The sequence below is a fragment of the Nelumbo nucifera genome, chromosome 4, assembly GCF_055504915.1.
Source record: "Nelumbo nucifera cultivar China Antique chromosome 4, China Antique-T2T, whole genome shotgun sequence".
In the NCBI taxonomy this organism is placed as follows: domain Eukaryota; kingdom Viridiplantae; phylum Streptophyta; class Magnoliopsida; order Proteales; family Nelumbonaceae; genus Nelumbo; species Nelumbo nucifera.
Window position 1 is genome coordinate 79,330,362 of NC_142652.1, and position 13,357 is coordinate 79,343,718.

The 13,357-nt window shown below is 34.3% G+C and overlaps 1 protein-coding gene across 1 annotated transcript; it reads left to right on the top strand.

Moving 5' to 3' along the window:
• The first annotated feature begins 1,920 nt into the window (after nucleotides 1-1,920).
• Nucleotides 1,921-3,522, top strand: GATA16 (GATA transcription factor 16). Its single transcript, XM_010269773.3, has 3 exons — nucleotides 1,921-2,464; nucleotides 2,605-2,736; nucleotides 2,858-3,522. The coding sequence occupies exons 1-3, from the start codon at nucleotides 2,444-2,446 to the stop codon at nucleotides 3,131-3,133; spliced, it is 429 nt and encodes a 142-aa protein (XP_010268075.1). The 5' UTR covers nucleotides 1,921-2,443; the 3' UTR covers nucleotides 3,134-3,522.
• Nucleotides 3,523-13,357: the final 9,835 nt, after the last annotated feature.

The window sequence follows — 13,357 nt, forward strand, 5'->3', positions numbered from 1 at the left end:
AATATAATTTTTTTATTATTTTTTATTTTCTGAATTATCTTCAAAAATTACATAGATCTATTTAAAGTACAAAAAATATAAGATTTTCAACACAAGGAGAGTATATCAATGTATATAGAAGAATTTCCATGCACTAAAACAAAAAAAAACCAAAATATTGCAACATATTATAAAATAAATTGAAAAAACACCTATTTTTGCAATTTTTGAGAAAAGTCTAAAAATTTTAAAAATCTTGTGTTTTGGAGGTTGTTTTTAGGGTTTTCTTAAAGATCATGCAATCCAAGATTATGTAGGGATGATTTGGTAAATTTGAAAAAGAAATAAAGCTTTTGGAGAGAGTTAGAAGTCTTTTTTTTTCAGGTTTTTAATTTGTTTTTAGCTTATAGGAAAGTCATATTGTGTTGGCCAATACACCCCAATATGACTAAGATACGGTCCTGATACACCTCAATACAACCCTGATACAATTATGATACAGAGTTAACATGACCAAAAAAGACATGATACAAAGGATTTTGTAACATTTCTTGTGTCGACCCCTTAAATATACACTATCTATTGACCGATATATTGCAAAATTTTGAACCTTGTAAACGAAGTCATATTAGGTTTTGGTTGGATCAAGTAATGTAAGGCTAGGCAGGGTTTGGAACTGATGCAGTTTTCTTAAAATGGAGTTACATTAGCGTCACGTCTGAAATCTGTTTTTTAAATCTAAGACTAGGCAGTGTATGGTTATACGTTTTTCTGAAAAAACGTTTTTTTTTACCATATCTTAAAAATCGTAAAATGTATGATATAAGAGAAAACAACTTATTTTTTTGGCATTTTCTTATTTTTTTACTATTGCTAGTAATAGTATGCTGATGTGGCATTCAATATGCTGACGTGGCAGCAACCATCACCAGCCCCAAACCAAAAAAAAAAAAAAAACTGAGAAAATGGCATACCAATGTGGCATCATTTTCTCAGAAAACACATTTAGGAAACGACATTAATTTCAAACATAGCTTAAGGGTTTGCACCGTAATTTGGATTCATAATATTTTCTAACCCTGACCTAACCTGAAGTGCAACCTGATCCAGTCCGACGAGTCCCAAGTCCCAACTCTCATGTTTGCAGCAGTACTGTGCATGCGGCGCGTAAGACCTAGAGTGTCAGTCTCTGCGCTCTCTCTCTCTCTCTCTCTGATACCAAAAACCAAAAACAAAAACTGTTCTCGGTGGGTCTGTACTCTGTACATCAATATCTAATTTCAACTCAACTCGGGACTTCAAATGATCTGCTGAGAAGTAACTATTACGATTTGAAAAAAAAATATTACGAATTTACGATTGAGTTCGGTTTGCATGGCATAGCTCGGTTCTGGCGGTCTGATCCGGCGGTGGTGGTCGAATTTTAACTTTTTGTTTTGAATTTTTGGCGGCAAAATACTTTCTATCATTTGTTCAATTTCCACCGATTTGCTGTTACTACTTGCTACATACATACATATACACAAGTATCTGTTGGGATATGGCATCCAAAACTTCCCACTAAGGACAATTATATTCTCATTGTTGGACCAAGCTCTAACAAACGACTCCTGGACCCACCCAAGTGCCAGGGAAAGCCTCTAAGCGTTGGATGAGCATCAGAGAGGAAAGCTGACGTGGGCGATGATAACACCTTCAGGGGAAGTCAATAATTTTAGTGGGACGCGCCAAAATAGTTTTTTTTTGGCGGCAATTTGGCGGGTGGGATGGGCTTTGGGGGAGGAACTGGGAACAAATGTTTAGGATCAAGGGTATTTTCGTAATAAAGAAAAAAGAAAGCCCAGCTAGGGTTTCGAGTTGTACTGGAACTGGGGTGGTAAAGGGCAGGGTTATGTATTGGTGTCGGTTCGTTTTTTTATTTCTTCATCTCCTCCTCTCCCTTTCTCGCTCTGCATGACTGCATGTCGGTTCCCTTATTTAGCTACCCACATTCCTTCCCGCTTTACTCTCTCTCTCTCTCTCTCTCGTCTTCCTGCCAACCGTTACAGCTTAAAGATCATAAGCCTTCTATCTCTCTTTCTCTCTGGTTTTAGAGGTTGACAATAAGGTTCCCTGTTCTGTTCTGTTTGATCACTGCTTCACTCAGTCAAGATCTGATCCATTTCCTTATATCCCAGCATCTCTCTCTGTCTCTGTTGCTCCAATTTACTATACTTATGCCCCGGGGGTCTCAGATCTCTTCCTTAAATGCAATAGTTCCTTTAACTGGAATTGTATTAGATCTTTTGTCTTTCTTACTCTCTCTGAGTCGCACTTCACTCTCTCTTGTTTCTTCTTGATAATGGTTGGAGAGGGTATCTTTGTAGCTTAAATAGTGTGTACGTAGATCAAGTGATCAACTCTACTTTGACGGGTCGACCCTCCTTTCTGGGTTTATTTTAGATCTTCAAAAGTGGTAATAGAGATGATGGATCTGAGTGAAAAGGTGAGTGATCATGACTCTGTATTCCTTGTTGGGTTTTCCATTTGCGGTGTATCATGTATGATGGGTGGCATACCCATTATTATTACTTTCGATTTGAGAGGGCTGATTGTGTTGCTTTCTATTCGAGTTTTCCTTTTCAGGCACAGGGATCGGGGTCTGAAGACATTAATACTTCATTGGAAGAAAGCCAGGCGAACGAACTCAAGAAGAGCTGCACAGATTGCCGAACGACAAAAACCCCTTTGTGGAGGGGCGGTCCGGCTGGGCCTAAGGTGATCATCGAACAAAAGCTATTTACCTCGTTTCGATTCTGGGGGTTGAAGTTTTGTTGGGTTTATCACTTTTGTCTTGATCTTATGTTGGTTTTTCCATGTGTATTCCATTCCTTTCCAGTCGCTCTGTAATGCTTGCGGGATCAGATACAGGAAGAAGAGGAGGGCTATCCTGGGTCTGAACAAGGGAGGATCGGACAAGGAGAAGAAAGAGAGCAAGAGTAGTGGCAGCAGGAATAACAAGCTGGGCGTATCGTTGAAGCAGCTGAATTTGCTGGCTTTGGGAAGAGAGGTTCTATTACAGAGATCGATGATAGCGAAGCAGAGGAAGTTGGGAGAAGAAGAGCAAGCGGCCGTACTGTTGATGGCTCTCTCCTGTGGTTCTGTGTATGCCTAAAACAGAAAACTAGTGGGAGAAAGAGCCCTAACCACAGCACCTTCCATTTTCTTTCTCACTCTACTTCTCTTTGCTTTTATTTTAACCCTTCTACCTTTTATTGTTATTTGTTTTTCTTTTCATTTTTGTTTTGTGACGAGAAGATTAGAATCTGAATTTTGAAGAAGAGATCAGATAGAATGGAGCTGAAGATTGAAGAGAATGGATGGAGCAAATCCATGTTTCGCTAATATAATATTATTGAGTTGTTTTTTCCCCTTTTTTTTGTGTTGATGGAGGATTAGGATAGAGAAAGAGAGAGAGATCAATCAGAAAATTTCTGAAATTTAGTGTATAATGATAATGTTGAGATACTATGGGGAATATATATTTTTCATGCTTTCTTATTCCTTTTTTTTTTTCAAGTACACCGATTAGCCCATAATCTACGGTTCACTAACTAACCATCACAACTACTATTTCCGGGTCGCGCCTGCGCATTTGTTTATATTTATTATAATTAATCACTTTTAGGATTTGTTTGTTTGTTTTCTACTTTTTTTACGGAATTCAACTTCCACCATTGACCATATCACCACAAATTTTCCTGGATTTTGTTTGTTAGGGCTTCTTTCTTTGCGCCTCTCTCTCGCTCTCTCTCTCTCCATGTTGTATGCGGAAGAATGAAACCCTGTATCTTTTGCAATCAAATACTCTGACACATATCATCCACCTATGCATTCGCTGTGCACATAACATCCAGTACATCTCTCTACATACATTGGGAATATCTACAGGATGTGTGTAGAGTTTTTACTTGCAAAGAATTCTTAATTCTGAAATCTTCGTAAGCAATATAAGAACAAGTGGCTAGGCTAGCTGTGAACTTGATCAAATGTTTTGATTTGTTATCTTACTTAAATTGGATCGATCCGATTCGGTTTGGGTTTATGTTGGACCACCAAATTTACGATCTTTTATAAGTCCATACCTCGGTTTGTGTTTGATTGATGAATTGATGTAAAGGAATAAAAATCAAGTGACAAAAGTCAAGAGAGCATACGCGAGCTTGTCCTGTAAAAGTAGCCATTTGTGCAAGAATTTAATATCCAGACTCCAGAGCTTTTGGGGTTCAATGGCTTAAATCTTGTTTGTGCGTGTAACCTCTTTTGTCTCTCTCTTTATCACAACTTTTAGCAGTGACGTGGCAGGAGCTGTTATATGTTTTAGGGTTCAGTGGTTATATACATACTTTATCAATCAATATTAGAAAGTGCATAGATGTTTTTCACATGACAATTTATGATGATTATGATGATAATAGTAAATAATATTAAATAATAAATTTTCAAAGTTTTTTATATTTTGATGCTTATAAAAGTTATTTTTATTTTTCACATTTATTTTTGTTTAATATAAAAAATATATGATATTAAAGAGGTGTCCAAATGTTTTTTATATTTTTTGTATTTTTTATACTTGTGTGTTTTTATATTTTTTTTAATGTTTATTTTTATTATTATTTAATTATGTCATCAAGGATTTAGCCATTTGAATTAAAAAGGTTGAATTGTTGACTTGCCACTAAATAGGAAAACAACTCTAGTTTTAAATTTGTATTTTTTCTATCATCAATATGGCTAATTAATATAGGTTTCAATGACAGAATGAAAGTTAATGCCCTAAATATAAGATTTAATGAGAGAATTAAATAAGGAGAAATGTAGTAATTACATTTTGTAGGTTCACAATTACCAAATTTAAAAATAGGGTATTCTAATCTAGGATTCAATGAATGTTAATTAGAATTAATATCTTAAACATAAGACTTAATGAGAGGAACTTGAATAAGGAGAAAAGTAGTTATCGAATTACATTTTTGTGCTTACAATTAGAAAATAACCAAAACGAAAATTGTGGTATTTTAGTCAAATAAAAGTTCTACACCTTCATTCACACTTTTAATGACATAAACATAATAATAGTTTATCCAAATTTGAACTTTGGGTTTCTCTCCAAAACCCCATTATGCATGTTATATTTATCTCTTTCCCCTTATCATTCAATTGATGGAGTGGAATTACTGAAATTAATTGGACTAGGTGTTTGGAATTCAATAGAGAAATGAAAATATACATACTACTAACGTTTTAAACTCGTTGATGACCTAGCTGGTTGAACCGTTCAAACTATCACCCGGCCTTGATTTTGGGTATGGTTCTGTTGAATCCCACCAATCAATCAAAAAACGTTTACCTGGTCAGAAACCGTCAGACCTGGGTGGTTCAATTTTTGACCCGTTTAAATCATCACCCAGCCTTGATTACGGGTTCGGTTCTATTGAAACCCACTATTCAATAAGAAAATGTTGATTTGGTAAAAAACTGTCCAACTTGGGTGGTTTAATCGTTGGCACATCCGATTTAGTCACCAGGTTGCGGGATGCACACTCAATGTATGTGTAAACTTTCGGAGGCCATAGCTTTGCACTTTGATGTCTGGTTAGGGTGATTCTTCTTTTTTTTTATTTTTTTTATGTTGGGTAACTTTTCAAGATCTTTGTGTCTGAAGGCCTTGCTATTTTTGCCAAAAAACTCTTTTTCGGTCTCAAATCGCAAATTGTAATATTTTTTACAGATAAAAAAATAAAAATTGAATTAAAAACATAAATTGACTATAAAATAATACATATATTACGTGTAGAACAAAATTGCTGATGTGGCATGATCTGACCCATTCAACCTGGGCGGTCTAATTGGTGACCACTATGACCTAAAGGCAAAAACGGTTCGACCTCCGGGTCACTTTTTAAAACATTGCATGTTATGAATTATGTCTAATATGTTTGTTTGCAATGCATTTTTATTTCACTAATACAAATTCATGGGAGTGCAAATCAGAAAATTGAAATTTGTTTTTGCTTTGAGTTTTATTTTACTTTATCTACACTACAAATTTGCACTTTCATACTTTTGCATCAGTGCAAACGAAATTGCACTACAAAACAAATAAGTCTAAAAGTGCACCATGCATGAAGCCAAATTGAGACATTGTTTTTTATGCATTTCACTCACACAGTCACACTTTTTCTATTTAATTACTTTATTTTGTTTTCCTTCGTAGAGTGCAACAATTTCCAAAAAATGATATATTTTTTTTTTCTGGTAGAACTATAGGGATGATTTACCTAATATTTTAGGAACCTTCTTCGAAATTAATTATTAGTGACGATTCATTTATCTAATGATATTCGTTTTTTGTTTTTTCTTCTTGTCTATATAATGGATTAGTTTGGGTGTCATTAGAGAGTTGAAAAACTAGTTTTTTTTTTTTCTTTTTCTTTTAAAATTTTCTGGTTGTTCTATAGTTTCCTCCACAAGTCAGGTATTTGTTAATCTTATTACTATTCCACCGTGCGAAGGGAAAATAGGAATTTGGTTCAATTATTATTGTTGTATAGGCTGTGTATGGTTGCAATGGGAATAAATTTGCACTGATACAAACTATAACAGTGCAAATTATTTGAGTATAAATTCTGACCTATTTTAGTTTCAAAATTTAGCTTATTTTGTTTGACGGCATGAAACATAATAAAGTAAAGGGTAAAATATAAAAATCTCCCCTGAAATTTCTGACAATCATAAAACCTCCTCTATAGTTGCACTTTAGCAAAAGCCTCCCTTGTTTATTAAAAAATCTGACAAAAACCTCCTTTCCGTCAATGATCAAGTCAGAAAACGTCAATAGTTACGAAATTACCCCTAAATGTCATTTAATTATTCTGAAAAGTACCATATATATATATATATATATATATATATATATATATTTTCCCTCAAAGGAGCAATATGCTACATTTTCCTTTTAATTTTTGTCAGATTAGAAGAACGTAAACCCTAAAGTTGCAGCGGTGCCAGTGCCAACGGCTACCTCCCCTATTTTTTGTCCCTAAGGCTAATAGGGGATTCAAGGATTTTGGTCTCCGTTACAAAGCAAGAATCCCCACCTCATTTTGCAAAAAATCAGTGTTAAGACATACTGAATAGTGCCAGTGCCAACGGCTACCTCATTGGCTTTGTAACAGGGGTATAATGTCAATGGCTATCTCTCCTTGATTGAAAGTGAGGGAAGAAATCGCCAAAGATGAAGAAAATGGAAAGGAAAAAGAGAGTCAATAGAATTCCTTGAACCCTTGTCCTGCGTTCCTCGAACCCTTTGCTGTGTTCCTCCTACTACACTCCAGACTTGATAATCTGGGATAAGAAAAAAGGGTAAATAGGACGACATGAGAGGAAAAGAGGATAAAATGTCAACAGGAGTATTTTAGCAAAAATAGATGTAAATTAATTTGAAAAAGGGTAAAATAGGTAATTAAAAAAATTGATTCATCAGTTTAATGTTTTCCATCTTGAACATTGACGGAAGGGAGGTTTTTGTCGGGTTTTTTAAAAATCTAAGGAAAGTTTTTGTTAAAACAAAATTATAGGAGAGGTTTTTTATGATTGTCAGTAACTTTAGGGAAAGTTTTTATATTTTACCCTAAAGTAAAATCCAAAACAAAATTAAACAAGAATTTATATTTTTTACATTTATACTCCCATGCATTTGTATTAGTGTAAATTTAAATTTGCACGGCAACCAAACACAACCACATTTTCAAAACATTGCTTTGCGATATGTGTTTGTTTTTTAGTAAAATGGAGAATATATTTTTTTTGGTTTTTTTTTTTTCCTTTTAACACTGAAATGCGTTGTTTTTATGAACAAGAATTCTTTCAATGTTGTTACATTGAAACAAGGAAAAATTTCTGGTTGCGGTTGAGATCTAACAATTTGGTATATAGGATTTGGTGATAACCACTCAATCTGATAAAAGCATTGGACCCATATGAGGAAATTTCTGGTAGAACCAGCTGGCAAATCCATATATGCCTATAATAAAAGAGACAGTTTCATGCTCTTTGCTTTTGTTCTTTCATCAATGATTGAATTTTTCTTTTCCAATATTTACGTCTGTCATTTTTGTTAATACTTACATATCACCCAATTGTCTCGTTATTTTATAGCTATTTCCCCTCTTAGCTTCATGTTGTAAAGGGTGGTGCCACCACCACAAACTACTGCTATATCTGAAACAAACTTACTATTAGTTTCGGTTCTCATCATATTTTCCCACATAGGAAACCAATTTTATCATCAACCATCAAAGAACATAAAAAGGGTAAAAAATTAAGGTTTTTTTTTGCAGTTAAAGGCAACTTTTTGCCCTTAAAAACAATAAACGTTAATATTTTTATATAATAACTAAAATAAGATAGTATTTTTGGAAAAATATCAAAAAAGGGGCGGTAGATCGTCTTCCTCCTCCGCCTGCGAATGTATCCGCTTGGGCTGTGATAATGTCTGAATGAGGTTCATGCAAAAAAGACAAATAATTTATAAATTGTACCGGAAAACCGCTTAATTGGCCGGAAAACCACATTACAGCTGCTGATGATTTTTTTTTTTTTTTCCGATTTGCAGGATAGGGCCAGGTACAAAAGCTTGGTCCGGCAACATCTTGATCTTGAAACAGTGAGATCGAGGTTGGAAGAAGGACGATACTCCGGTTGCAGCTGAAAGTTCTTCTGTGATCTTGGTCACCTCTTTAGCAATGCGATTGTATTCTTCCCCAAGAACTCGTCCAGTCCTCTACCGCAACTGCACTTATGGCGAATCCAGTATCATCCAAAATCAAACCGCCGAATTCAATGCTTCTTAAACCAAAGCCTGCTGCTCCCGAATGCTTAAGCGGTTGTATCCCGCGAAAAGGAGTGTCGGGCGCAGCTGTAATGTCTAATATTACAGACCGTAGAAAACTCACCCGCTTCCGGATCAAGCTTCTGTACTCCTTTCGGACCGCAGAAAACTCATGGTAAGGGAATCTGCGATATGTAGTTTTAGACATTGCAGTTCAAGAGTGTCCGAAAGCGGTTGTCTCCAGCGAAAAGGAGTGTCGGGCTCCTAGCTTGAGTCATCAGCAGTGCCTATTACCTTTCTTTGATACGATTACTCTATTTCTCGACCTGGCCGGAAAAATAGACAGCTGCTGCGGAGTCTATTTGCAGTCCTGCAAATAGACAGCCGGACCGCTTTCGGACCAAGCTAGGAGCCATTGAGTCAACTGACTCAATAGGACTCAATAGACAGACGGACAAATAGACAGCAGTGTCCGAAAGCGGTCTGACTCATCAGTAACTTGGTCCCGGCTCCTAGCTTGAGCCATTGAGTCATCAGCAGCGAAAAGGGGTGGCCGGAAAAATACAGAGACAAAGGAGGAAGACGATCAACATTGTCTATTGCCCTTTTTTGATATTTTTATAAAAAGTTATCCCATTTTAATTATTACATAAAATATTACTTTTTACTTATATTAAGGAAAAAAAGTTGCGCTTAACTGCTAGAAACCCAAAAATTAACACAAAATTCAAAAATCGAGCCGATAGCAGTATTTTTGCACCCCTCTCTCTTTGTTCTTGGTATTGTTTTTTGCTCCGTGTTTTTGAGATAGTGTTTTCAACTCATCATTGACCCGGCCAGTTGAATCATTGAAACCATTATTCGGTCTTTATTCTGGGTCCAGTTCTATTGAAATCCATTGTTCACTTAAATATCAATGACTTGCTCAAAAACCATCTAACCCAAGCCGTTCAACCATTTGACCTGATCATCGGGTCATGGGTTGCACACTTAATGTATGTGCAAATTTTTAGAGGCTATAATTTTGCACTATGATGCTCGATTGGGGTGATTTTTGTTCTGATTTTGAGTAAATTTTCGAGATCTATATGACCCAAGGTGTGATATACGCCTTACCCCCCTATTTTTGCTAAAAAACTCCTTTCTTAGCCTTAATTGCAATTTATAAAAACTGAATTTAAAAACATAAATTAAATATAAAATAATACATCATATAGAATATAATTATACATGTTTACATATACCTATACAGATATATTAATTTACATTATATTAATATAACACGGTTTGACTCATTTGATCCAGACAGTTGAACCGAAGACCCACGACCCAGCAGAAGAGGGTCGGTTTTTAAAACATTGGTTATGCCGCCATTTACACACTTATGCCCCGTTATTATGATATCTACGCTTCATTTTTTTTTTTTGTTGTGTAGATAAAGCTTAATAGCTGATCATAAACCTGTCAGACATATAAATATAGTAGTAGTACTAGTAATTATAACAATCTCCGTGTTCGCGAGGGGTAGAGCGACCGACCGATGTTAAGATGCATGTTTGGAGTTGTGTTTTCCTGTCTTCCTTTCTTTTTACTTGTTCTAAAGCCAAGTTTCCTCTTATATTGTTAAAGAGTGTTATTTCTTAGTTACAGAAGGAGATAAAGTTAAGAAACAACTAGATTGAAAATGTCAATTCCCATTCCTCTACATTTTCCTAGTGTCATTGAAAAAAAATATTGAATTCTTTTAATATTTGGATTGATCTTTGGTCGAGAGTTGCAAATGTTTAAATTAAGGCATGAAATTAGGTGTCAACGATATTCAAAAATTTTATTTTGAATTCGAAATTTAATATAATCGGATTGGATTTGGATAATTCGAATATCTAATCAGTTGAATTCGAATTTCCTATTCATATTGAATAGTTAATCGGATTCGAATTCGGATACGACCTGATTCGATTCGATAAATGTCTAAAATCGACCGATTATTTGAATATTTAAATTTGAATTCAAATCAAATATTCAAATATTTAAACGAATTCCAATTCAGATATTAATTTTTAAAATTCACCAGATATTGAATCAAACTCGAATATCAAATTTTTTAATAGAATTCAAATTCTTATATTAATTGATCTGATTTGAGTTCAATTCATTTACACCCCTACATGAAACTTGTGGATTTTGTTGACTCTTATTATAGATTTTTAGTTCTACTTACCAAAAATCAAAAACATGTTGGTTGATGGTTCATTTTTGGTCCTGTCCATGATAGAATGCAACGTTCAGTTTTATGTGGATGATCCTGGTCCACAAATGGCATGAATAATTTGTATAAAGGATTCGGTGTAATGCACTTGTACTATACTGGTTCAATTACTCTCATTTTATTCAATCTTTTAACTTATTTTAATTTATATTGAAATTATTTATTTTTAAATTGTTTATTGCTGAAAATAATATTATAATGTCAATATATTTTATATTTGTTAGTAATTATGTATTAATGTTTTATTTATCTATTATTATTCCAAATTATTTTTGGCTTAAATTATGGTTTTTTCATTCATGAACGATTGTGTAAATTATCGTACAAATTATATGTAAAATGTATAGAATCAATAGGTGTGGTATGGACTAATCCACACTATACTTATAGAACACCCCTATAGGGTGTGGCGTGGTGTAGATTGGACCCTCTACCATAGGGTGTGGACTCTACTCCCCCTAAATGGGTGTTCGGCGGTTTACCAATGCCAAGGGTAATTGTTATTTTTTTTTGTTTTCGGTAAATTGTTGAAATCTCAATTGAAGTTTTTAGTTATTGCTGAAACCTCCCTTGAAGTTTGGTAATTGCAATAGACCCCATTTGTTAGAATCTTCTAAAAAAGGCATGAAAAATGCTTTCCATGCAATTACTTTTGAAAAGATGTTTGTTTCCCCACATTTTCTCTTCATATGAATCCTTAGCCCAAATTTTTCTAATCTCTATTTTGAAATTGATTTATTTTCCAATTTGACCCTTTATATCAATCACTTGGAGGTTTCAGCAATTGTTAGGAACTTCACGATAGGTTTGAGCAATTTACCCTTTATTTTTTTATTCTTATTTGTTTTAGGAAACTAAACCATATCATTTCATAGTCAACGGTCACGGAGTACCAATCTTTAGGGATGACAGATTTTACCCTGCCTAGTAGGTACCCACCTCTACCCGCCTCAATGGGGTGTGTGTGCTCGAAAAGTGGATTTTGGGGAGTGAACAGGTTATGAGATTTTACAATCTGTATTGGTTCAGGTAAGGTATAGTATTGGGCTAAATCTGACACTTCTCGACATGTTTATTGGAAGTCAAATGAACTTATGTATTTGATATTAAATTTAATAATATTTTAAATTTTATATAAAGGATAATTGATAAATTATGTATTATCACATGTTTTGTTCAAACAATTGAAAGTTTTGATGTTTGTTCAAATTATTTACTTATTTATTGCTTCTACACAATAAGAAATTAGATGTGGTTTTAGATCCATTCATCTTGTGGTTTTTGCATTTTTCACGTGGGGGAGGTCTTGATTATCAAAATTGAACCCGGGTTTTGAAGAGGGTAAGGATTGTGAAATTTATAGGCGGGTAGAATCTTAAATTTAGATAACCCTTGCCCTCGCCCTAGTCAAACCTGCCCGTGAGTAGTGCTCAAGGTTCAGACCGAAATGTTGGTTTTTTTTTTTTTTTTTTGAATCGAACTGGTACTATCAGTTTTTGAAAAATTGGTAACCGAAATCGAACTGAAGTCAATCCGTTAACCAGTTGACCGGTTCAGTTAACCATTGGTTTGGTTTGTTGATTTTTTGTTTTTTTTTTTTTATTTTATTTTTACAATATATATTATAAAAAATATATAAATATATAATAAAAATTATAAATATATATACAATATTATATTTTAAATAATAAATAATATATCATATATATTTATATATATAATACATATTTATTAATTTATAATATATATATATATATAATATACATAAATATATAATAAAATATATAAAAACATATGTATACTGATTGGTTCGATTTTCTATATTGATTAACACAAACCAAACAGACCGATTTGATTAACTGATTTTTCGGTTCGATTTCAATTGGTTTTTTCGGTCAATTCAGTTTTTCGGTTTTTTTACTCACCCCTACCCGTGAGATCACATCTGTGCCCACAGAGGGTGCCCCACAAATGTGAATTCCCCGCCCGTTGCCCCCTTGCCATCACTATCTATTTCCCATGTCAGGGTCATCATTCTTATTAATGGGCAGCATTAACATCATTATCAAATCCATTGCCGTAAAATGAAAATGTTTCCTTCTTCCTAGAAAATAGGAATAGTAGCTCCGGCGAAATGCTAATCCCCGCAGCTGCCGGTGGTTTCTGATTTCCGGAGTAAAGCTTAATATAACCCTGCACCTGCAACAGCCGACAAGTTAGCAGGGCTATGCTATATG